Raw genomic sequence first — 27,434 nt, 5'->3', positions numbered from 1 at the left:
GAGGGTGGGTCAGCCAATCACTCAGTTAGTCAGTCAGTCAGTCAGTCAGTCGACTAGTAGCCTCTGATGGATTTACATGAGAACAGCAGGCATGAATGGCACTCGTTTGAAAAATCTGGGATCTGAAAAAGTGTACAGAGCGGCCTCTGGTGGATTCATGAAAACAAAAACTGCAAAAAGGTCCCTCCTGGTGCGTATTTGGCGCTCTCCAGAAATGTACAGCGGTACGTTTTCAGAATCACCCTGGGCCTTTTTACTGTCTCATTCGTACATTTTAACATGATTTGCTTATCCCCCAATGATTTGGGGTTTGGGGACATACTTCCTTTTACAAATTGTTTGTTTTCATACAAATTCAAAGACTACTTTTTAGATAAAAGTCACCTCATAATTAACTCAACCTCAAGCAACTCTTGGTGTAGATTATTATTATTATTACTATTATTATTATTTTTTTTTTTTTTGTCAGATGAACAAAGTCAGAGTAGTAAAAGATATTATACTGGCTTTTTCATGCTCTATAATGGGGTTGGGTAGTGACCCTTTTTTGAAGCTTCTAAATGTGCATAAATCATCAAACTAAACTTAAAGAGCCCCTGTTATGGGTTTTTGAAAACGAGCTTCCACGCAGAGTGCAACACAGCTCAAAGTGAACATCCAGCTGAGGCTTAAATCTAAAAGTGCACCTTTTTTAAAATGATTGATTCTTTAGCAAAATAGTTGACTCAGAGTCGAATAAACGAATCGAATTGGGTTTGGATCTTTTGTTTGATAGCATCGACGTCTATATGGTATATCACCAAATATACTTCCAGTTCCGGTAAAATGTGAACGCGCTTTCACTTCAGACTCTGGCAGAGGCGCGGGGGATCACAGGACTGATCATGACGCGAAGATGACGATCACAGACAGATGGAAATTCGGCTGCGGGGAATAAAGGGTTAAAGTTCATTTTCACAACAAATCCACAGTATAGCCAATTTAGTGCTGTGTTTGTTCCTGTCATTTTTCTGATTTTTGATACAATAACCTACGCTGCAACACGGAATTTGACAGGCGTTTGCTATTAAAGGAGCAGCAGAGACTTTGGGATTTTATCAGTAACTTTTACAGTTCATACGGACCAGTTTATTCTTCCTCCAGATCATAACGTGTAAGCGTCATTAAAATTGTTGCCTTGTATTGTATAGTTGGCAAAATATGTGTTTAATTGTGTGTTATAAGTTGTAATCTACCCGAGTGGCTTGTAATCAAGCATCGATTATAGGTCAGTGCTTGAACTGTATCTCTCAGGTTAAATCTGTATGGGGCTGTTCACAAATTGCATACAAAACCACGACGCTTGCTTCTTCCTTTACCTATTTAAATGCGTTTCTGAACCGTTGATCCTCTGCTGTTTGTCTTTGCGATGGCCACCATCAGCAGTTCCTCACACACGCAACGTGGCCAATTTTCAAAATAGTTTAACTTTTGCCACTGTGTGGAATAATGCCGAATATGTGTGGCTGTTATTACTTGGGGTTAGGGTTAAGAGTAATTTTCTTGTGTGTAACTGCATTGCTTTATTGCATTCATGCATTGGGCTCTCACATACTTTCTACTACTTCATACTGTAGCTGTGGTGGGCATTTCTCTCTGTCTCGTGCTGAATGCAGTCAACCAATCGCAACAGACTGGATCATCAGACCAATCACTGCAGATAAGCTTCGCGCTAAAGAGGGGTTTGGGAACAAATTAATAGTTTCATAAGGGAGTCGCTTAGATAATTAGGTAAAAATAAGTGCATATTATAAGACGATGAAAGTGTGTTTTTGACCTTGCATGCATATTAGCCTGTTGTTGGAGACCCCTAAACCCAAATATGATCTTTTTAATGCAAAATAGGGGCTCTTTCATTTTAAAATATAAACTCCAATTATTAACTTCCAGTGGTGGTTAAATGCATGTTCTGCACGACAGATGCATACAATGTATGATGCGTGATATAACACCGCTAGACACGTGTATGTGACTTTGTAAGTGTAACGTACTGAATAACAGTGCACAATAATACCAAGACAACTTGTTGTTTGTAGTTCGTGATTGTCTACAAATCTGCAGTACGTGGTTTCCACAGTTTGCATATATAACCGGAGCTTTAGCTACCAATGCATCTTGCGTTGTCATATACTGTAGTCACGCATTTTGTGTGTTTACAGTATCTTTTTACAAAAACACATTGATTAGCTTCATAGGACATCAAAAAACCCCTTGCTTTGAGATTTATGCACTTTTGCAAACTTCAAAATAAAATCCACTATTCAACAACATTTTACAGCATGGAGACACAGGATAAAATATAAAACTATTATAAACAGAACAAAGTCCTATACTTCACACAAAGAAGGGTGAATTGCGCGTTAATGTTCATTTTTGGGTGCCACATTTTTCTGCCAACACATAAAATAGTTGCATTTTCTTGTGTGATGAAGCTGGGGAATGCTCAATTTTTTATGTGAACTATTCCAGTGAATGGTCGAGAAGAAATCCTGTAAGTTTGACTCAGTCGTTAACATGTCCTTTACCTCTAGTTTATTGGTGAACACGACTACATCAGCTGTACGAGGCAGAGTACAGTCTTCCGACAAACTGCTGAGATAAGATTAAACAGAGTATGATGTGTACATGTTTCAAAGTAGCTGATGTGTCATCATTGATATAAGTGTCTATATGAGCTGAAGAACTGTATACGACTGTTTAAACTGTATGTGCAGTTTAATCACTTTGCAAAGACTAAATGTCACATTTCTCCAGTTAAGAGAAATCTAAGGATTTTATTTTTTCATTTTATATTATTTTAATGTACAGAGTGGGCCATTTATATGGATACACCTTAATAAAATGGAAATGGTTTGTGATATTAACGTCCTGTTTGTGGCACACAAGTATATTAGTGTATGTGAGGGGACTTGTAAATAACTCATGAAAGAATGAAGTTACGTTAAAATCAAGGACACTATTGTTTTTTTTTTTTTTTTGTGAAATTCCCATTGCATTTATTATGGGTATCCGTATAAATGGCCCACCCTGTACATTTAATAACATGGTATGTTTTATTCAGTATGTTACTTGTGTTATTTAAAATAACCAGTTAACTGCAGGCACAACAATTAACCATTGAATCTAAAAATGTAGGAACTACTTTCATGCTACCAGTACTTACTCATTAGTTACTTGTGCTTACTTTTGAGGTAATACAACCCTTTAAAAATGTAATTTATGCTTTTGTGTCAGATACCACTACCTTAATAAACAGATACTAGTTATATATAAGGTACTAGTATTTATTTTGGTGAAGTCTAGTTACTATTATACTCATGCTAGTAACAAATGTCAGATTTTTGCCAATTGGGATCTGTCATTGACATATCAGCTATTCAGTTCTAACTACTATATTCCCCAGTTAGCCAGTTAAACTCTGCTGCTATTTTGGGATTTCCGCCTGGATTTTGCCTACCCAAATTTAAAAGCTTCCCAAATCCACATGCAGAGGAGTAAATGCAAAAATTTGGTATCCTTTTAAAGAAAACCCTTTGAATTTTCATTAACAATTATTGAAAGTGTTTAAAACATCTGTATATGTTGTCTGTGTTTTAATAAACACCTAAAAAAGAGGCACTTTAAAAAAAAAAATTTATAAACTCAAATTTGAAAGTGTACCTTTTTAGGTCCTTGGAAGAAAGAACTCAGGAAACCGTGAGGGGAGAGAACGCGTCCTTTGAGAAATGAGATGCTGCGTTCTTCCTGATGGTCACATGACCTTCACGTGTTTTAAATGGTAAATTAGTTAAACAGTGCAGCATTCATACAGCGATTTATTGTTTTTCCCCTTTTCAAAATATATACTTTGCATACAAATGTCATAAATATACGCTGCACAATATAAGTAAAACAGATTTTAATACGAATTTAAGCAAACACACAATCTTAATGTGTTTATTTCTTTATTAAGATGTTCATGGTTTTATTTACTTTCACCGTTTCATTTAGGGAAACTACTGAGGTAAATAAATTATTTATCTGAACTTTAATAATAAATCTAAATAAAATGCTGCGCTTCCTACCTCCAGTCGCAATAACTTCTGGGACTTCCAGAGCGAGTTTGATGCTCAAGTCTGCATTGGTGCATCCTCGATATCAAGATCACATCCGGGAAGTTTTACGCGTCCTCCGTACTTGCGGTCTTGAGTAATGGAACTGAACTTAGGCAGCTGATGATGACGTTGCACGAGAACACGAAGACGCAAGACCGCTGTAGAACGCATATTGAGAAACAGCCCATGTCTTAACTTTAAATGCACCTTTGTTGTTGCTAAATTATATAAATTGATTAATATCAGCTTCTTCTTTGCAAGCTAACTTGTACTACTTTGTGTGCCAAGTTAGACATTTTGGTAATGACCTGCAGCATCTGCGTTTTTTAATTTCCACATTATCAGTATATTACACTTGTATGGGATTGTACCTGGGGTTGCACTTTCATTCTAATTTAACTCTAACTCCTTCTGTTTAGTAAATCTTAGTCTTTTCTGAGCAACATAATCAATTTCTCAGTCAGTATTGCAGTTACCAAACTATGATGACGTCTGCTTCTCAGAAGCCTGGATATGTGAAAAGTGTCTCTGTACTGTAGCACGCAGTCTTCCTTCATGCCTCATATGGACCTGCTGCTGCACACACATTTGCAGACAGCAGCTGAAATAGAGATAGCAGAGAGCTGAGGATATGGTAGAAAGCAGAAATGATCACACCTATCAGTCATCAGACTATCTGCTCAGAGTAAACTTCAGTGCAGCACCTACGCAGAGACCTGATAACCTCACAGCGGTCAGAGTCTGGTCTGCTGCATCTCTCATTTCAGTCAGAAGGAGTTATTTCCTGTTATCCTCTTCATAGGAAATACAAACTATAACCTCATTGAACCTGCTAGCAAAGTGCACAAATTGCAAAAGTTTTATGTAAAAAAACAATATACAGGACTTAATTTATAATAATAACATTTATTAGTGCAGTTGCAAAGGCATTGCAACTTAAAATGTATGCTAGAGTAATAGGTGGTTCACTCCATTGTGGCAACCCCTGATAAATCAGGGACAAAGATGAAGGATAGTGAGAGAATGAAGACTTTATAGTAATCCATAATAATAGTATTAAAAATGTATATTGGGTCAGAGGGTGTCTGGTTTATGGACCACAGGGTTTCATCTCTGCTAATTTTTAGAATATGTTGTCCTGTGGGCTCCATCAGATCTGGACCTTTAGCTAGCACTGGGATGGTTTGCTAATGAGAATCAGCATCTTCAATCTGAGGCCATGGTGCCCGACCAGAAAAAGGTGGCTGGCTCCAGGTTGGAGGAGAGTCACTGCCCCAGGTGAAGGAGTTCAAGTATCTTGGGGTTTTGTTCAGAAGTGAGGGAATGATGGAACATGTCATTGACAGGCAGATTAGTGCACCAGCATCAGTAATGCAGTCAATATATAACAGTCTGTAGTGGTGATGAAGAAACAGAGCTGTAGTTTACTGGTCAAACTACATTCCTCCTCTCACCCCTTGATGCAAGCATTTGAGCTGACCTTTTTGGGACCTTTCTGCAGGGTGGCAGAGCACACCCCTAATGATAGTGTTAGGAGCTCTGTCACCCAGTAGGAACTCGAAGTAGAGCCGCTGCTCCTCCACATTGAGAAAAGTTATTGATATGAGGTGGCTCGGGCATCTGTTTCAGATGCCTCCTATACCTTGTTCCACTAGGAGGAGGCTCAGGGGAAGATCCAGGGCATGCTTCAGAGACTATGGCAGTACTCACACTATGTACAGTTGCCTCAAACCGGGCCAAAGCACGCTTGTCCTCCCTCCCGTCTCCCCCGACGGCCCGCACTCACATTACAATCGGGTCTGGGTGCGCTTACGTCATCGATGCTGCGCTGTTCAGTGAGCGCTCTCGCTCAGCACAGTGGAGGTTTCTCTAGTTATATCGTTTCAGTCGGTTTGATATGCAGTGACATGCAGTCAAATATTTCACCAAACAGTCCTTAGGGATGGGGTGACACGCAGACAGATATTACGCTGAACAGATCCACCACTTTTGACGCTCATAAACAATCATAAAGCCTTCGTGCTGTAGAAATGAGGAGGTTTGCTAAAAGTGCGCAGCTGTCGTGCAGTGAGGAGTTTGCATCTTTAATAAACTTCGGCAGTTTGCGTTCATTGAACAGTAAGAATGATTAATAAATCCATATGAAACAGTCCCTTTAAAGTCACGTCTCGCTTTCAGTTTCGGGCTTTGGCACGTTTTGCACTCACACAGAAGCGTACCGCACCAAAGCCCAAGTGAACCGCGCTTAGGCCCACCTCTTCCAACCGGGCCAGGGCCGGCCAAGTGAACCGTGCTTGAGCCCGATTCAGCGCACTCACACTTCTCAAAGGATCCGGGAAACGGGCCTGGGCACGGTTCGGATAGCATAGTGTGAGTGTGCCCTATGTCTCTCTGCTTGTCTGGGAAAGCCTTGGGATCCTCCTGGATGAGCTGGAGGAAGTGTCCAGGGAAAGGGAAGTCTGGGGTTCTCTGCTAAGACTGCTGCCCCAGCAACTCGGCCCCAGATAACCAGTTAAAGCTGGATTGATGGAAAATAATGTCTGTTCCTTTCACCAAACAATAACAAATAACAATGTTTTTACTTAAAGGTGCCTTTCTTAATACCAACACAATTCATAACTTTTTGATTTAGTGGCTAACTAGTATGAATTCGTACGATCTAATTAGTACAATTTAGTACGATTTGCTGATCACCTAATGACGGTTGGGTTTAGGGGCGGGGTTGGGTGCCACACCGTCTTTTTAAAATCGACTGAACTCGTACGAATTAGCCACTAAACTGACAAAATTTAAAATACTTACATTTTCTTGTGAGATCAGGCTGTTGAGACTCAAGGTCACCGTACAACAAAATAGTAAATAGATAAACAAAGACAAAATGCAGTTAAGCTCAGGGAAAGTAGGCTGAAAGAGAGCTAAAAATAATGAAGGTCAGAAGGGAGTAAGTTCCAAAGCTGAGGAACTGAAAACCAATGATCCCCTTAGTAACAAGGAAGAAAGAAATAATAGTGAAGAAGAGGATCTAAGAGTGTAAGCAGGTGCAGTTAGAGGGGTATAAAGGGACAAGATTTCGAACAGCTTTAAAGGTGTGAAGTAGTTTGCAGGCATATAATTCTGCAAGTGATTGGGAGCCAATGATGCTGTTGTAGAACGAGCGTAGCATGAAGAATAGAGGGCTGCTTGTCATAATACCAGCATCTGCATTTTGTACCAGCTGTAATTTATGGAGAGTTTTATTCAGAAGGTCAAACAGAAGGGAATTGCAGTAGTCTAATAGAGAAGTGAATAAGCTGAGAATGAGAATGGCAGTGGAGTGAGGTGTCAGGGTAGGGCATAAATGATTGATGTTCAAAGGTGGAAGTAAACAGATCTGGTAACATTATAAACAAAGAAATTTGCAGAAATTATGTTGAACACACAGGCTCCTAACCTTAGGTTATGGGGAGATGACGGAGTTGTGAGTGTGAAAAGAAAATGTATAGCATTTGTTTACTGTTGATTCTGTGCCTATGATAAGTCAAGGTCCTGTTTTTACTTTTAAAGTGAACCAGGATTTAATGTCAGAAAGGCTAATGGTTGACAGGTAGAGGTGGGTTGTCATCTGCATAGCAGTGAAATTAGATCTGATGGTTGTAGAGGATATCGCCCAAGAGTAAAAGGTAAAGATAAACAACAGGGGAGCCAAGACAGAGCCCTGTGGCACACCTGGGCTATTGACAGGACTGACAGTGAGGCAAAAGATTTTAACTGCATGAAATGAGTGTGGCCTGGTATGAATAAAATCAGTTGAGGGGTGTTACCGATACCAATAGAAGAGAGTCTGTCCAAAAGAATGTCACAGGATATTTTGTCAATGGCTGAACGAACATTGACCTTGTTCTGTTTTGTGTTCAATACTGATCCCGAATGACCAATCTTTTCAAGATTTTGGGCTCTATTTTGACGGTCCATGCGCAAAACGGAAACCGCAGGGCGCAAACGCATTCAGGGCGTGTCAGAATTCATATTTGCTAATTTAAGAAAATCCAAAATCCACTTTGCGCCGTGGCGCATGGTCTAAAAGGGTTGAGTTTATTTTCTTGATGAGTTATAGGTGTGTTTTGAGAATAAACCAATCAGAGTCTCATCTCCCATTACCTTGAGCCTTGCGTTGCGCCATAAGCGCATTTGCTATTTACATGATGTAAAGTAAGTGGAAGTGGAAAAACTGAGCATTTCACAAGCAAACAGTTAACAGTTTTTTAACAGAAAACAGTTAAACAGAGCATCTACCGCTCAAGAATAAGAGATAATCGATCTACTTTAACTTTCGCTCTCGTGATATAGGGAAACCTTTACGCACAGACATCAGTTAGCCTATAAACAAATAATTTTGTTTGTTTATCGCAAATATTTGTTTTAAAACTATTTCTAAATTCAGTTCTAATTTCCCGCAAACGAATAAATAAACAAAAATAACGAAGTGTGTTTAAAAACCTGAGTTATATCCTAAAACACATGCTGTGCCCCATATTGTCTAAAACCTGACAGGTGGGCAAATCTAAGCCTGTTTTTAATAAAACAAATATAAATATGGATATAATAAATAATACTGCTAATAATAATAACATTATACAAAAGCAAATTGTTATGAATGAACTGAAAAAGCCTCCAGAGATGAAGACATAAAAGCAGTGATTTTTCATATTTATGTAGGCTAGAAAATAATGTTTTGTAATATTTTAATCCTTTATATTTATATCCCATATATATTCTTATTATATCCTATATATATATCCTTAATATTTAAGTTTTTTCATATGTGAAGATATTTACGTATTGCTCTACATCTTGTGTGTAGGCAACTCTGCGCTGGAGATTAGACCGGGTTTGTTTTGGTCTAATGAAAAATCTATTATAGTTTCTCAAAATAGCAACGCACCAGCAGTGCGCCCCAGAACGCCTTCCTTTTTAGAACAGAACGCCTATGGGCAACGCCTATGGGCATTGCATATGCATTTGCTATTTAAACAATATGGTGCAAAACAGCAAAACGACACTTGCGTCAAGCTGAAACTAGCAAATAACATTTGCGCATTAGCCGCATTGCGCCGGGTGTATGATAGGGCCCTTTAACTTTAACACATAGGTCTGGAAGGTTTCTAGTATTCCTGCCTTGTGTTAGGTTCCAAATTTTAATGCCCTTACCTCACTTACTCGTTGACTGACTACTAGGAGATGGTGGAACCAAACCACCATCAGCTGGTTCAGATATGTTTGTTAGATGCAGCTGAAATCTGCAGGATAGTGACTATCCATGAATAAAACAGGACACAAGGAATTGTGAAGGGCTGTTAGGAACTTACATTTTGTGGCATTAAAGCAGCAACAAACGTATTCTAACAAACATCTATCTTTTTCCTCACTGTAAATTTGGCTTATCCCATTCTTATTGTCTTAACCTTCTTGACTAACAAAAAAAATTGTTAATAGTCTTTAGCTGTTAAAGATTATTGTTATTATTTTGGTTGAATTAATAATACATTAAAATGCAGACATTAAAGTGTAGCAGAATGAGATGTCATGTTTGATTACTTGCTCTGATTTCAACAATGAGTTCATGAAACAAGTTTTCAATGTGCTCTTGTGTCTCTTGCAGAATTATGATAATGGAGACTCTCAGCTGGATTCTGCAGAGCTGCTCAAGTTCATCCAGCACAACGAGACAGCCGTTCAGATGAGCTCCTATGCCGAAGAGGAAAACAACCGCCTTCTCAGGTTAAAACACAAACACCCACTCACTCGCTCACTTACTCACACAACTACTCTGCAATTTATTTTAAATAGATGCTCTTATCTGAAATGTCCTCAGAGGAGCCTGAAAAAATGAAAATGTATCCCATTTACACAACATAGGCTCATTCTGAAAAGTTAGCCCTATATACATTTCTGGAGATCATGAATTATGTAGACAGAAGTTTATATGGCTGCATTTCGTGTTTACAACGAATGCTAGCGGTTGTTTTTTGTGCAACCCGGGCTCATTGTGGAAACGTAGCCCCGCGGACGTTTCTGCGGACCGCGATTTACGTCCCGGGAGGTACGTATTCGAGCGGTTTTTGTTTTCGCGGATCCGCGAGAGGCCGCTGTGCGCGCTTTTTCACGTCTCGGGCGCCTCTCGGGAGCGCGCAACGTTCGCGCCCGCGCCGTTCTCATGCGAAAAGCCGCCGGATCGGCCAACTCGGCTGCCCTCCTCTTCCTCGTCCTCCTTCCCTAAACCCGAGCGACAGTTCGCAAAAGCCGTCCAGAAAAAAAAAAAAGCAAAAGCCCTCGTCTTCGATTTCGACCGCGTTTTCGGATCCCGCCGCGTTCTCGCCCTTATTTTTCGGATTCCGTTTTTCGTCTTACCTGATTTCTGGAACCGCTGTTCCCAGGACTCGATCCCGGTCGTCGTCCCCGAGGCCGGCTCCTCCTCCTCCTCCGGGGCCTCCGCTCCGCCGACGCAACGCTGTGAACTAAGCGGACAAACTGGTTGCATCGGGAAAGCCCTCCACTCGGAGGCGAGCCTTCAGCCGGCGAGCGCTAAGAGGAGGGGCGGAGCCGCACCACACCGCCCCGCAGCGTTCACTCGAAAAAAACTAAACGCGGCCTTACGTACCTCCGGCCACGTAAATCGCGGTCTCCAGAAACGTCCGCAGGGCTACGTTTCCAGAATGAGCTTGGGTTGTTTTTGTGCTTAGCAGCTGACTGCTTACCTCCGTATGGACGGCTTTCCTGCTGTTACCAGTTTATGCATTTAACTCGCCATGTACGTCCGTGGAATTGAGATGCAGAGAGGAGCTGAAAACAATGACGGGGTTCGAATCAAAAACAATCAAAACAAAAACAAAAGCCAAAAATAAAATAAACAAATAAATAACAGGGTGAGAACATAGTCAAATCTGAAAAAGTAGTAAAAATCAGGCGAGGGCTTTTGTTTTTCTAGATTGCTTTTTAAAACTGTCGAATGGGTTTTAGGGAGTATGTGGGCAGGCCAATCGATGCTTTTGAAAACACTATTGGTTGGGTTTAGTGAAGGCGAGTCGACAGCAGCTTCTAGTGTAGGGCTATTCAATTGGCGGCCCGCTGGCCAAACCCGGCCCCCGAGGCAGTTTGTTCTGGTCCTCCAAATAGTGTGACCAAGACATCAAAAATAAATTTAGTTCAATCGAAAAACGGCTGCTATAGTTATGAAGTGACGTGCGTCTGTTCAATACAGCATGAGCTGCAGTTGAAGGTTGCGCAGAGCGTGAGTCACCATAAGCGAGTGGTGCGGACAGCCGAAAACATTTGGATAGGTTTTGTAGAACATGCCCTTTGTACAATGCACTATAATCATTAATAGGGATGCAACGATTAGCTGATTTCACTATTACCTGCACTTTAATTCGTCACAGTTAATTAATCGTAAAGGCTTCTCTAAGCCGCATTTCTGTTGCACAGAAAAGTTATGACAAGTTGCCAACTGTGCCCTAGTTTAAAGTTCCAAGTATATACACCAAGGCTACTACGCATGCACATCGGATTAACTATAGCAGCAGTCGTTCCCATATCACGTCTTTTCCACTTACAAGTTTGTTATTTCTAATGAAAGAATGACAATATGCGCGCACATGCAGAGCGACACGCTTGCCTCTGTCCAGGCGCACGCTGTAGAAAACATCTCATGGTGAGAGTTGTGCGTGCCTTTCAGTGCAATTTAAACAAAAGATATGTTAGAGTTATTATTAAAATGATTGTGTATGGATGAACCCAGATGATAACAACAGTTAATCTAAATAGCTACTTCCCTAATATAAAGCTTGTTGTTCTAAATTACATTATACGTGATAACCGTGAAAGCATGATTATTCTTCAGACTATATAATCGTACAACCAAAATCTATAATGTTGCATCACTAATTGTGATGCTGTTCAAAACAACATATGTATGTGTCTGAATGTAGAAAAAGCCTACTTCAGCAATGCACTGCTTTTGTTGTGTGAAATACAACATTTTGAAAGTAAAAAAAAAGTCAATTGGACATTGCAGTTGTTTTAAAATACAATATATTAACATTTTAATGTTGAAAAAGCCAACGTGGGTGTCTTATGAGCACAAATACAGCATATTGGCTCTTATAAGCTGTTGTGTCGTCACTCATATAGCAAGTCATATCTTTCCGGCCCTTCATTTGGGATACTTTTCATGAACCGGCCCCCATGACAAACTAATTGAATAGCCCTGCTCTAGTGGATTAACGTGAGAAGAGCAGGCACGAATGGCACTTACAAGAGAAATTTGAGATGTAAAAAGGGTACACAGAGGCCTCTGTAGGATTTGTGAAAACAAAAACGTACCTCCTGGTACGTATTTTGCACTCACCAGAAATGTATACAGTGGTATGTTTTCAGAATGAGCCTGGGATGTATTTACCACAAAAATAGCAGTTATTACAATTTTTTATATAGCAGCTAGTTAACATATCAGAATGTTTTTTGATGATATTATGAAAAAAAGGTGTGATAAAACTTTTTCTTTTCTTGGAGGGTGAATAAAGGGTCACACTTTACAATAGTTCATTAGTTAATGTTAATTAATGCATTTACTAACATGAACAAACAATGAACAATACATCTACTACTGTATTTGTTCATGTTAGTTAACGTTAGTTAATGAAAATAGAGTAGTTCATTGTTAGTTCATGTTAACTCATGGTGCATTAACTAATGTTACAAGCTTGGACTTGGATGTTATTAATGCATTAGTAAATGTTCAATTATGATTAATAAATGCTGTACATGTGTTGTTCATGATTAGTTCATGTTAGTAAATGCATTAACGAATGAACCTTATTGTAAAGTATTACCGAATAAAGAAACAAGCGTACAAAAATGTGATTGACTTCAATGTTTTGAATGTTAGTGTACAACTACAGTCTACTGGGACACATACTGGTCTTCATGCATAATCAGATCTGCACAGTTTAACCACAGCTGTACTGTGGAATGCAACAGAGAAGCCAAGATATTGTTACTGTCTAAACGAGAAAAGAATGAGCATTTCTGAGTGAACAAACCACCAGCCAACACCATAGTTATAATCATCCTAACCATCTCTGTCATCTCCTAGGACTTCTTCCTGTTTCTCTCACAGTAAAGGATATTGTGTCCATCTGTGTGTCAGGATGAGCCTGAGGGGAAAACCCTCCATCTACAAACACTGATGATAACAGACACACATTTCACTGCACAGCTGTTTATCTGGCTAGCTTGATAGTGCATTAAACACACAAACAAGTTGAACTTTATATTCTGAAAATAACTACATTTTTATATTTGTTTTTCCTAAAAGTGGAGTACAAATAATCCATGTGTGTGTGTTTGTGTTGCAGGAGTCTGTGTGTGGACGCTCTTATTGAGCTCTCAGATGAGAACGCAGACTGGAAACTGAGCTTTGACGAATTCCTCAACTGCCTGAAACCAGGCTTCAGCCCTCCTGAGAAAAGTAAGTCTCTGTCTGTTATGCTTCTGTCTATGGCAGAACTATAAATACTTTATTCAGCTAGCGAGAAATGTGGGTACATTCGGGGAATCTGAGCTGCACAAAAACACAGGATAGCTTTGGATTGAGCTACTGTACTTATGTGAGCGCATAATTCCATCATCTGCATAATCACAATGCAGACTTTGAACATTTATGAACCATGGTGCTTTTTTTTACCCTGAAGAAGCCGTTTAAATTCCTTCAGATGATATGTTTTCCCTCCAGAAGAGAGATTTTTCTTATATTAGTTCAGTTAAAGCCAGCAGTTTTCCTAGAACTGCAGTTGTGTAAGGGAGAGAGTGGGCACATATGGGGTTTTTCCGCTCTTCCACAGAATGTTCCTCAGGCTGATAGACTCTGCATGCAGAACTAGGTGAAAGTTCAGTAGGAGGAACCACTTTCTCTAGCATCAGATGAAGCACTTTAAAATGTTCAAACTAAGAACCAGTGGCACAGTAACTAAAACTTTTACAAATCATATTCATTAACTCCAAAAAAAAAAAAGCAAAATATTACATGTAAAGGAAAATTAGAAATTCAAACATAGTTTGAGATTGCGAATAAAAATAAAGGTTCTAAAGTAGGACAATTATTTTGGTTACCCCAAAGTGTTTACTTTTAGTCATTTAATGTAGACTTTTTTCACTATAAAGGGTCTTTTTTTTCAGGTGGAATGGTTCTATGCATATTAAATGATCTTAATAGAAGCAGAGATGACAATAAACTATCTTTATTCAGCTCTAGAACTGAGGCAGTCATTTTGACATTTAAAAAAAAAAAATTTGTTATTTAATAATTTTTCTAAAATAAAGCCTATATATTTATTGAATGCTGAATTGTCCTGGGCGAGGCAGTGGCGCAGTAGGTAGTGCTGTCGCCTCACTCGGCTCAGTTGGCGTTTCTGTGTGGAGTTTGCATGTTCTCCCTGCCTTCGCGTAGGTTTCCTCCGGGTGCTCCGGTTTCCCCCACAGTCCAAAGACATGCGGTGCAGGTGAATTGGGTAGGCTACACTGTCCGTAGTGTATGAGTGTGTGTGTGTGTGAATGTGTGTGTGGATGTTTCCCAGAAATGGTTACCCCAAGATGGGTTGCGGCTGGAAGGGCATCCGCTGTGTAAAAACTTGCTTGATAAGTTGGTGGTTCATTCTGCTGTGGCGACCCCGGATTAATAAAGGGCTAAGCCGACAAGAAAATGAATGAATGAATTGTCCTGAATGTGTGTATATTTCATTCCAACATTGTTTCTTAAGATTAAAATTACAAAATGCAAACATATGAGTATTTTTATCTTAAATGGAGGATAAAATTCCCTCATGCATTTCAGTGTCTGCTACCTTTTTCTCATGCATTTAAATATGCATGCCTTTGTTGTCTAGCATACGTTCTGCTAACAAAAACATAAGATGCGCACTTTCGGGAGTGGTCTTGCAACTTAGACCTCTTGTAAAGACTATATAATATATGATGAGAGCCATTCAAAACCTTATTCTAATATCTCAATGTAAGATTTGATTTTAAAAATGAATGTAAATGGGATAAATATTCAATTGGATAAAGTGTTACATTAAATATTGAAGCTAAATACAAAAAGTAAATAAAAAGCAACTCAACTAAACCATTACAAATTTAAATATACAGTCTAATGCAAAAGTTTGGGCACCCTTCTGTGGCTGCATAATTATGTGTTTTTCTTTGTGAGAGATGATCAGTGAAATGGCTCGTACACACCAGGACGCTTTTCGCTTGCGTTTATCGTCAGCATTTTATGAGACGTTTTTCTGTATTCAAACCAAAGCGATTTCACTGGCGTCAAGCAGAAGAGTATGCAAAATCGCTCCTTGATGTTAGATGGCACTACACAACTTTAAGCTTCTGACACCCCGCTTATAACACAGAAGAAGAGGAAAAGAGGAAGTTCACACACTTGTTGTTAAAGTAACTGGTGACTCGAACAAGCATGGATGGTTCGAGCAGCAGCTCTAGCGATGGAGAAATGATTATTGTTCAACAGAACAATAAGCAGCTCCACGTTCATATCACCTCTGGGCATCTTCTTCAATGTGCGCTCGCATCGACAGTTTTGTGCTTGTGCGTTTCTAAGTGCTGTTTACTGTAACTTCAGCAGCTCTGTGCACGTGAACAAAAGTGCCAATCTGATTGGAGGAGAAGGTTTTGACGCAGAGCGTCAAAAAAAAAAAAAAAACGAGCATGGGGTGGTTTTTTCAAAATGGCGCTTTTGCGCCTGCCGTTTTGGCGCGTTGGTGTGCACGATCGCATTGGCGCCCTTTATTTAGTCACAAGACGTTAAGCGTTGATAGAAAACACGAGCAAAAAGCATCCCGGTGCGCACGGGCCTTAACAGTGTTGAGATGTGTGAAATTAAATTGAAACTGAACAAAAGGCTATGTGAAAGTTTGGGAACCTTTTCTTTTGTCTGGATTTCAAAACCTGTAGTCACATAATACTGATTGATTACAACACAAAATTGATTCGAGTGACTCCGTGAACCTTAACAACCCTAACACATGTGCAACCAATCATGAAAAAGAATATTCATGACAGCAGATTTTTTGTTGTGCTACTCCTTATTGTGAACCAGAAAGTAGCAACATGGGAACCTTAAAAGAACTTCCTAATGACCCGAAAACTAGCATAATTCACCAACATGGAAAAGGATACAAAAAGCTTTCACATAGGTTTAACATCTCTTTCTCCACAGTCTGAAATATAGTAAGAAAATGGAAGGCTTGCTTTCTTGTGAAGTAAAAATGTGCTAGATCAAGAAAAATATCTAAAAGGCAAAGGCGAAGAATGATCGATGTACAATGTAATAATGTACATCGTTCCACAGTGCACTCTTCACATAGAACAGCTCAATGGAAGGTGATGCAAAAAAAAAAAAAAACATTCGAGAAGAGACATTCGAGATTTGCAAAGGCTCATCTGGACAAGCCTGAATCCTTTTGGAAAAATATACTGTGGGCCGATGCCACAACCATTTGAAAGGCACTTTGCAAGGCAGAAAAAGAAGAGCCTGCTCATACTGTAAAATATGGTGGAGGGTCCATCATGCATGCATGTGTAGCAAGCACAGGTACTGGAAACCTTGTAAGAGTGAAAGGTTTCATGGATTCCACCCAGTATCAGCAGATTCTAAAGAACAATGTTCAGGAGCCAGTTAAGAGGCTGAAGATATGACAGGGTTGGATGTTTCAGCTGGACAATGACAGTTCCAGATCTACCAAGGAATTCATGCTTAGACACGATACAATGTTCTAGAATGGCCATCCCAGTCCCCAGACTTAAACATCACTGAAAATCTATGGATTGATTTGAAAAGGGCCGTTCATGCTCGGCACCCATCAAACCTAAATGAACTGGAGAAATTTTGCAGGAAAGAATGATCCGAAATGCCTTCAGCAAGACTTCAGAAATTTATCCTTGACTATAAGAATGTTTACAGGCTATTATTTCAGCAAAAGGTGGTTTTACAAAAGATGTCATTATTCTATTGGGGTGCCCAAATTTTAGGACATGTCTGTTTGTGTTATGACTTTCTTTGCTTTGCATCTGTCGATTAAATAAATGTTATGTCAGAAATTAAATGCTGCTTTTTCTCTTATGTAAATATATCTGTCTAATAAAACATATCCGAATGAAATTGCTGATTGGAAGGGCCAGCAGGCTATGGTTTGCAATTATGAAAATTAGCAGGGGTGGCCAAACTTTTGCATAAGACTGTACATCACATTTATACAATATACTGACAGCACACTTCAATCTTATTCATATGTTCTATCTTTCCCTTTGTAGCAACACAGTCATTCCAAAGTAATTTCCTGTTTTGTATTTGGGAATCTGGGACACAGGCTTATTCAGTTGCAGACTCAGCTGCATAAAAAAGCATGCACACAAAATGGCCTGTTTGGACGGCTTTTGTTGGTTTTAGCTTAGTTTATAGAGAAAAGCAGATCTCGTTTCGGCAGTCCTCTGTTAACTCATGTAAGAAAACTATGGCATATTTTTGGAGAACTAATTTTATTTTCCTGAGCATGGGTTAACATATGTTTTGTATCATTTCAGAGTGTGCTCTAGAAGATGAGACATATGAGGATGGTGCAGAGACGCAGGTGGAGTGCAATCGCTGCGTCTGCGCTTGTGGAAACTGGGTCTGCACCGCCATGACTTGTGATGGTGAGCTTTAATTTGCAAATCTGTTATCATCTTATTTTGATAAATGACAGGAGAGTGGCATAAAATAAGCACTTTGCTCTGGAAGTGTTAGGAGACTAAGATAAAAAAAAAGGTATATCTAATTATATTTCAGCATGTCAAGATATATTCAAAGTTCTATTCAGGCGGCATGGCGCCACACTGGTTAACACTGTCGCCTTACAGCAAGAAGGTTGCTGTTTCAAGTCCCGGCTGGTTCAGTTGGCATTTCTGTATGGAGTTTGCTTGTTCTTCCTGTGTTGGAGTGGGTTTCATCCGGGTGCTCCAGTTTCCCCCACAGTTCAAATACATTCTCTCTAGGTGAATTAGGAAAAAACTAAATTGACCATAGTGTATGATTGTGGGAGTGTATGGGTGTTTTCCAATACTGGGTTGCAGCTGGAAGGGCATCAGCTGTGTAAAACATATACCATAATAGTTGGCGGTGAAACCCCTGATAAATAAAGGGACTAAGCTGAAGGAAAATTAACGAATGAATAAATGAATATGTTATATTCCAGAAAACATACAACACAAACAAAATACAGGGCCACGGAAATGTGCCTTGTCAAAATGTATTAAATGTGTGAACGTTTCCCCAGAAGAGAACTGCCGGTTGGATTTGCTAATGAACTGGTTGTATCCATAGAGAAAACCCCGGTTTTTGACACTGAAGGGGATCAGGAGATGACTGAAGAGGAGTGGACCCGCCGTGTGGCTGAACTCAACAAACATCAGGTCTGACGATTAAAATAATTCATTTTATATTCATCTCACTTATTTACTACAGTATAATTGGGTTACACTATTTTAAGGTGTCCTTATTACAGTGTAACTACTCATTTACCTGCTGAGTAATATGAATTATTTACATGTACTTGCTATATGGTTAGGGTTAGAATGTAGCTTAGGGTTTAGGGTTAGATATATGCAATTATGCGTAATTAATTACTACAGTAAGTAAATGCAAAACAAGGACACCTTAAAATAATGTCTAAATAAATAAATAATTATCGAAAATTTTATCATATGCGAAATAAATTAACACTTTTATTTGGCAAATATGAAAATAAAAAGTAGTAGGGGCTTAAAACAATGTGTAAGTATTATGATAAATAAGTACAGGGTGTATGCAGGAATTCTGAAGGTAATTTTGATACCTTTTAAAGACTTTTTAAAGACCTTTTCAGAATATTTTAAGACCACTTAAGTCTGTATAGTCAGTATCAAACCTTTAACTCGCAGTTGTTAATAAACAGTTGTAGTTACATAAATCAATGGAGCACAACCATGCAACAGAACTCAGATTAGCTCGGAAGAAACAAAGCTTAAAATAATAAATTACGGTGTTGTTTTCAGCGACGGGCTTCAGCCAGTGTTTAAACTCGTCTTTCTCCAGTCCAACCAGGAGTACGCGAACTTACTCTTTCCCATTTGCTGTCTGTTTCGCTCTATGGTTTCGCTACATGTGAAGAGCGTCACTTCACCTTCCCGTGTTTGTCGCAAATTATATCACCCCGACGGAGGTGCTTGGCCGGAAGCACCTAGGCCAGAACAACATGCATCCAGCACACTATTAGTATAATTATTAATTTTTTAGGGGTCAAACAATTTGGACAATACTTGAACAAAATTTAAGACCATGTAAAAACACGATTAATACTTTTTACCTTTGCAAGGTTCAGCCAGTTGGTCCGATGACTGTGTCTACGTGGACGAAAGTTCACTGCATGTTCAGTCTTGCCAGTGCACAATGTTGATTTATGTCTGACTCCAATTTTAGTATGAGGTGGTTTAGAAAAATAATATATTTATCCTCGCTTTACTTCATCTATAAAACCCTGATAAAGTTATTTTCGTCAGTCTTGGTCACTAAACAGTGGAGATTTACATCTTTTCTAAATAGGCAGAACCCAACTTACTCAGATTAGGATATTTTTTTTATGTGGTCCCCATACAGCTGCTATCTACTAAATCAAACAGAGCTATTTAGACATATAATGATCATTAGAATTAAGCAGACCAGTCACACTCAAACTATTAGTAACTTTGAGTAATCACTATACTATCCACATAGTATTGTAAGTTTAGAGATGAAGGTCTATCCCCTGTATAGATAAACTTTTACAGTCTCAGTATACATGAATTAATGCCAATGTGTTAGTCGAAGCTCTAAGAACATCGTATAGAGTGCCACGCTGCTCGTCTACCGTGTTTTAGTCTGTTACTAATCTGTACAGGTGCTTTTGGTGCTATGGACTTAACGTAATTTACTAGAGATAATAACACGAACTCTGTTTGAATAGTTCAAAACATAACAATTTATTAGCCAGGTAAATGTGTACACTGTAAAAAATGCAGGGCTCCACACAATTCATTCATGTTGTCCCAACACAAATCTATTAAGTTAACTTAACACTTTTAACTAATTTATGTGGATTGAACATAAAAAAAAATTAAGTTATCCCAATGAAATCTTAAAAATTGTGTTGTTTCAGCTCATTTTAAATAAGTAGTTTGAACGAGCAAAACTAAATATTTTTTGAGTGTATCATGCCAATTTATTCAGTCAATTCATAAACGATCAATACAAGACATCAAATTCTTAAAGATAAATCCAAGATTAATAGATGCATACCTGACTTCAAAATATGGGCTGATCTAGATAATAGAATCGCGCCGAACATTTAGAAACTAGTAAATCCAAGAATCCCCTCAAGGAAAGGGGTGTGTGACTAATAAAATGCATTTGCATATAGTGGAAGAGTTTCTGCCTATAGGAAAGGCACACCCTTGGCAGTGGTTCAACAGATACCTGAAGTTATATATTTATTGTTTTGATCATGTCTATTTCTGAGGAAATGAGACCATTGTACCAGTCACACTGAGACATTTCAAATGATATCAAACATGATAGATTAAGTCACGTAGGTTGATTTAGAACATTCAGACTTTGAAATGAACATTCGGTGTGAGTTGAGTGAAAAGGGGCTGAGTAATCAAGGTGGGTTTCAAGAAATGGTAATGTGCTACATAATGTGGTGCATTTGCGGCACTGAAACGTAAATCTTTTAAATTAGTTATTACATTTACACTACCTGACAAAAGTCTTGTTGCCTATCCAAGTTTTAGAAACAGCAAACAATAACTGGACTTCTTGTTGATCATTTGGTATCAGAAGTGGTTTATATGAAAGACAAAGGCCTCTAGATTACGCTTATTTTACCTACATAAAATATAGGTAAAATATAGGTTATTATTTAATTAGGACAGTAAGTTCTGATTTTGCTTAGACAAAAGTCTTGTCATTTTACAGAAGTAATGTACAGGATAGAATATAATAAAGGCATGGTGCAGTTTTAAAATAATTAATTTTGTGTATGACTCCCATGAGCTTTTAGGACTGCATCCACACATCTCTACAATGACTCAAATAACTTATTAATAAAGTCATCTGGAATGGCAAAGAAAGGACTCCCAGAGTTCCTCAAGACACTTTGGATTCACCTTTTATGCTTTCTCCTTCATCCTACACCAGACATGCTCAATAATGTTCATGTCTGGTGACTGGGCTGTCCAATCCTGGAGCACATTGACTTTTGTATGAGAATTTTATAAGAACTTTATTATCTTGGGTCCATGTGGGTTCCAATAGGTCTTCTGCAGTATTTGTGATTATTGGGATGCAGTTTAACAGATGATTCATCTGAAAAATCTACCTTCTGACACTTTTCCAAATGATCAACTAGGAGGTATTATTTGTTGCTTATACAACTTGGACAAGACTTTTGTCAGGTAGTGTATCTCATTTTATGTCTTACAAGGCAGCGCATTGCAAATCTGTTTTTACTTAATGTTTATCACTTCACATAATACGATGCAGGCTCCAAAACCCACCAAATCCCCCAGTAAAAGCATTTTATAGTTGCACTACACTACTTAAACTAAAGTCAAATTAATCAGAGAATAATGAGAATGCAGGGTTACGTGGTGTTTTCTTATGTGGACATTACTGACATTAGAATCCACATCTAACTGCTTCAAGTGAAGGCAAGTTTACCCAAGCCCGAGGGGGGAGATAGTTTGAAAGTTCACCCGACTAATATACTTTAAAGAGTTGTAAACTACAGTTAACCTTTCTGAAAGGCTGTTCCATGTCACATTAATAACTACTTTTTGATTTCCTAAGTGAAAAATGAGCTGTCAGTGTTAGTTTGTCAGCCTGGGGTAAAATCTGCTGACACACTGACCTTGTGAACCTTTCCAGGAAACTGTGGAGAAGATGAAGACCAGCACAAAGGAAGTCTAAACCAGGACCGAGACGAGAGGAGGGACAAAATGTGGAAGATTTCCTCTCCTACTGATCAGGATTCCTGAGATTATGTACTGTTTTTGGAAGAATCACAGCATTTTGTTTGAATAGGTTATTACTTTTAATGCTATCAGTACTGCATCTATTAATGTGTTATGTATTTTTTTGTTTTTCTTTATATTTTATTAGCTTTTCAATATGGGTTCAAGTGCTGTAAATTGTTTGATTGTGTCACTCAAAACGTTGCCGAAGAGGCCTCAGCACTTTGTTACAGAGGCCATCGTTTTACTATTTTTTGATTTTTTGTATTACTCTTTATACCATTTATTTGTTTGTCTATCTGCAGTTATATGTGGAAATATGTTTTTTTTTTTTTTTTTTTTTTGAGACAATGGCAATAGAAGATGAATAGGAAAATGAATAGGACAGGTTCGAGAGTGATTCTGAGAGAGCCGAACACCACGGGTTCATCCATCACAAAAGCTTCAGGCAGACTGGTAAATGCTAATGCTAATGCATCTACACACTAGCGAAAGCTAAAAATGTGACTTGAACGAAGCTCAGCCATGGTGGCTCTCTATTTCACTCTCGTCATGAAGGCAGTCATAGTCTTGAGACCTTTCGTAAAGGTGCTAATGTTAGTATTCATCTGTTTGCTGCTTTGCTCTCTTGCTCTAGATGGTGGAAAATGCTCACTAGAAGCTAAAAAGAGTGGATCCAACCCTGTTTTCTTCTGGTATTAACACATGCTTTCAGTATTCCAGTGGTCAGATTAGATGCATCACCACAGTATTAAAATCTGCATGAGCTGGAAGTTGCTGAGACTTTTACAGAGTACATACAGGAATCAGAGAGCGAAATTCAATACCTCTCAAGACCTTTTTAAGACCTTTTAACCACTTATCAACCTGAAACACTGGCAAAACTTTAACTTACAGTATATTTACCAAATATTAATGTAAAAAACTAATCCAAAACTAAGACATCATTCATATACTTAAAAAAATCCATTAAATCTAGCTAATTCAGCAGGTTGGCACAGAACTGCAGAAATAATGGTGTTGCTGCAATAAACAAAGCAGCATGATGTCAAATCTAGCAAGATTTTATTGATTTCATAAACTACACAGCATCCTGATTAAATGTAATACCTTGCAATATAGCATTTAAGACTTTTTAATACTTTTTAAGGGCCTTTAATTTCTTTACATTGATTTGTCATCTTTTAATACTTTTTTAGGACCCCGCAGACTTTTATTTCAGTATGTTGATGTACTTCCAACTGTATGAAACTGTATGAAACTTGCGCTTTATCCCCTCACAGCAAATTAATGGTTAGGGAGGCGTGGTTAGGAATATTACTTTGTTTCTATATAAGTCATCAAAGTGATGTCAACAGAAGGACCGCCATTCCAAATTTAGAAGGAAATTGTTAGATTTGACTAAAGATTACCAAAATTAACCTTTTTTCAGTGAATTAATTTGCACAGATGAATTTTTCACCTGAAGAATAACAACATGAGCTAGCAAAATAAACTATTGAGTAAATTTTGATTTCATGTGGCCTAAAATATTCATTCAAATACATGTCTTTTGGCCAATTGTGTTGTGTTGCCAATTCCATCACATCACTTTTAGTATGAGCAAGCAGGAAAGCAAATATATGAAAAAACTATGGATGGCAACAACATTTTCAAACATAATCTGTGTTTTAATACAACACAGCTATTTATGAGTTAACATCTTGTTATACTGCAATTCAGTTTTTTTGCAGAAGGTGGTCTTTTGAGGCTACTTGAAATGCATTGAACTAGCCACAAAATTAGTTTACACTACAAAAACAATCTCATTGAATGCATTTTCGCCAACCTCTAGATCTATGCAAAAGTGCATTCAAACTTGCATTTAGTTTCATAAACTTTTGATAAGTTTGACGAAAATGGATCTTAAAGGGTTAGTTCACCCAAAAAGGAAAATTCTGTTATTAATTACTGACCTTCTCGTCGTTCCAATCCTCTGAGACCTTCGTTCATCTTGGGAACACAAATTAAGATATTTTAGACATTCAAAGTCCAGAAAAGAAAACAAAAACATTGTCAAAAAATGTCATGTGACTTCAGTAGTTTAACTGTAATCATACGAAGCTCCAGGGTTCTGAGCTCAGGTAGACACCCTAATACGTTATTCGTCTTATCAGGATAGAGAGAGATAGGGTCCGAGCACAGTATCTAGCCCTGCTCCACAACCAACTCCCTCCCTATAGGGTGGAGGGATATCAAATTCAAGAGAAAACGAAGGTATGGCATGTTTGACTATTTATAAGGGTTTAGTCTTGAGCTGATTGGATAATAGAATGATTGTCTGTGATGAATTAGCCTCGTCAAAGACTGATAGTGCTCCTCCAAATTTGTTTATAAATCATCACTAAATGTGTGCCCTAATTTTACCTAGAAGAACAAAAATGCACTTTTTGTGCGCAAAAATGTTCTTGGAGCTTCATATTATTAGTTAAGTCACATGGATTGTTTTAACTATATCCTTTTAGTTCCTTTTCTGGACTTTAAACATCCTGGAATTCTTGCTGTCTATAGAGGATGAGAAAACTCTCAGACTTCTTCTAAAATATATTATTTGTGCTTCGAAGATGACCAAATGTCTTCGGGGTTTAGAACGACATGAGTGTTGAGTATTTTCAACAGAATCTCCATTTTTGGCTGAACAAACCCTTTCATACCAGGTGAAAACAGGATATCTGTGAAAAAAACAGGCAATACCTTTACATTTTAATATCACATGGCAACAAACCGACCGTGTTATTACTTGACGAACATGCTTTTTTAGCCCTGAGCAATTTCACCAAAAACCCTTTGATTAGAATAGATTAGACCTTCGTAGATTAGACAAATAGTGCGGCACAAATGCATTAGCTTAGCTTGAGCTTGTATGTATGTTAGTTGCTAGAGACTCTGTGCTAAAGCTCTCACACTGCGCTCAGTCCTACTCTGATGCTGGGTTTGAATCTATAAATATATACAAACAAACCAGAATTAGAAGAAATGAAACTATTCGAGATGGGACTGAGAACAGACGGAGTGATCTAAAACCAAAGCCTGATGTTTAGGATGTTGAAATTGTTGTACGAAAACCTCCAGGTATACCACTACTCTGGACCCAGCAACTACTTTATACCTGTTACGTAAAATATCTGTCAGATTAAGGATTAGAGTCGCTATTGCCTCTGTAGTGTAGTTGCATCCTTACAGAATTGAGAGATTTTGCGTACGTGTGCAAAATGCATGAGTGTGAGTGTGTTCGCTTGTTTAATTTCCACTAAATTCCACTAACAGTACGAATCCTTTGTGGTAATGAGTGCCTTATATACAAACAGTGTGCCATGGGTGAAGTGGCCTCTTCTGTAGGTATAAACCAACTAATATAGGACACAGTGCACATGAATTTTCCAGTATTATGGTAGACACCTAGCAAATGCCTTTTTTATTATGTCTATATGATTGTCTTATACAGTGGGGCAGAATTAAAACATTTTATGGTTAAAAAAAACATCTCTTGTTTTGTTTCATTCGTTATTACCTTACTATGATTGTATTTTTATATGTACGGTGTTCTAATTTTAATAATGTAACACGAATAAAAGGTACAACCATTTATCTTAAGCCTCACAAACATTTCTTATGATTTGTTGTGTGAACTAAATTTGGCTTTTAGATTACATCTATTCACAAGCGGCTGCAGGAAATGGTTATATAAAATGCTGTTAGAAAGTTTTAAAACATTTAAAATAATTATTTAAAAACCTTGTGTTCATCTAAAGCTAAGGTGGTTTCAGAAAGGCTAGCCAAAGCAAGCTACTGCAGCCTTGAAAGCATGAGATACCACTCTCTTTTCAGAGCTCTCTCCGCTAAAGCTATCTGTACACACCACAAGGAAATTAACAATTGACCAAACTCACATGCTCTCGCAACTCTAGTAGCTGATTACACTGCCACATTCTTTGTTAATCAAATATTCTATATCACGCCACAAACTTACCAGCAAACATGCTCTCTGTTCTCTCCACTCTTAAAGGGCACCTTTATTAAAAAAAAACTTTTTTTCAAGCTGTTTGGACAGATGTGTCCCTACTGAAAAAAACAGCTTAAACCAGCCTAGGCTGGTTGGCTGGTTTTACCTGCTCAACCAGGCTGGTTTTAGAGGGGTTTTGGCCACTTTCAGGCTGGTTTCCAGTCATTTCCAGCCTGGTCCTAGCTGTTCAGGCTGGGAGATGACCAGCTAAAACCAGCTTGACCAGCCAAAACCAGCTTGACCAGCCTAGCCAGACTGGAAGCCCAGCCAAAACCAGCTATGTCCATCTTAAACCAGGCTGGTCAAGCTGGTTTTAGCTGGTTTAGGCTGGTCAAAAACGGTGGACCAGTTGGAGTGGTTTTGAGACCGACTGCAACTTGACGTAGGAGTGCGGTCCCCCCGCCCACGGATATTGATTGACATGCGCGCATTACCATATCCTCCGTTTGTTGTTTCACATCCGCCATTTTCAGCATGTGAGTCAAAGCGATGTCACCAAAGGAACACCCTTAAGTTGGGCGGGACGTTATAACTAATTTTCATGTGAAGCAACACATCCCTAAAACAGCGACCTACATGTGTACACGCCCCCGAAATGACACTTTTTAACACATTATGATTAAATTGTGTTTTGAACTGAACCTAAACTGGCACATTCAGAAGAATCATAATAATAAATCTTAAAAAGGGGTAAACTAGGTACGCTTTAAAGCCAGACATTTTAGTCCTACTGCCTTCAGTCCTACTTGTCGGTTTAATTCTATATTATCTCACCTCCTTCAAGCCATTTCTCCTTCTGTTGTACTTGCCACAGCATTTAAGCAGGCAGAAATAGCCCCACTAGGGATGAAGTGTCCAAGTCGCAATATCTGGAGTCCCCCAGGGCTCAATTCGTGGACCACTTCTCTTCTTGCATGGCATCAGTAGGGTCTGTGATTCAAAAATATGGCTTTTCATATCACTGCTATGCTAGTGACACCTGTTATGATTATCTGAGGATAATGTCAGAGAACCTGTTTTATGCTAGATTAAAGACTGTCACCTTTAACTCAACCTTGCCAAGATAGAACTGTGATTCCTGTTCGCCAATTTTTACTGGTTCACTGAAAAAAATGAATTAGATTTACTATTTTTTTTAAAGGTAAGTGGTT

The 27,434-nt window shown here is 38.5% G+C and overlaps 1 protein-coding gene across 5 annotated transcripts in view; it reads left to right on the top strand.

Annotated features, from left to right (window-relative positions):
- The window catches only part of fstl1b (follistatin-like 1b), a 151,298-nt gene extending 125,537 nt beyond the window's left edge, over positions 1 to 25,761 (top strand). For 4 of the 5 annotated variants that reach the window (XM_073911617.1, XM_073911618.1, XM_073911619.1 and 1 more), the window contains 5 exons: positions 9,772 to 9,890; positions 13,526 to 13,638; positions 17,760 to 17,870; positions 18,538 to 18,626; positions 22,156 to 25,761. In XM_073911617.1, coding sequence (XP_073767718.1) covers positions 9,772 to 9,890; positions 13,526 to 13,638; positions 17,760 to 17,870; positions 18,538 to 18,626; positions 22,156 to 22,197 — 474 coding nt within the window. In that variant the 3' untranslated portion in view covers positions 22,198 to 25,761. 5 annotated transcript variants of the gene reach the window in all.
- Positions 25,762 to 27,434: the final 1,673 nt, after the last annotated feature.

The sequence above is a fragment of the Danio rerio genome, chromosome 9 (assembly GCF_049306965.1).
Source record: "Danio rerio strain Tuebingen ecotype United States chromosome 9, GRCz12tu, whole genome shotgun sequence".
NCBI classification, from domain to species: domain Eukaryota; kingdom Metazoa; phylum Chordata; class Actinopteri; order Cypriniformes; family Danionidae; genus Danio; species Danio rerio.
Note: the sequence above shows the minus strand (reverse complement) of the source record. Positions and strands in the feature narration are given on the sequence as shown.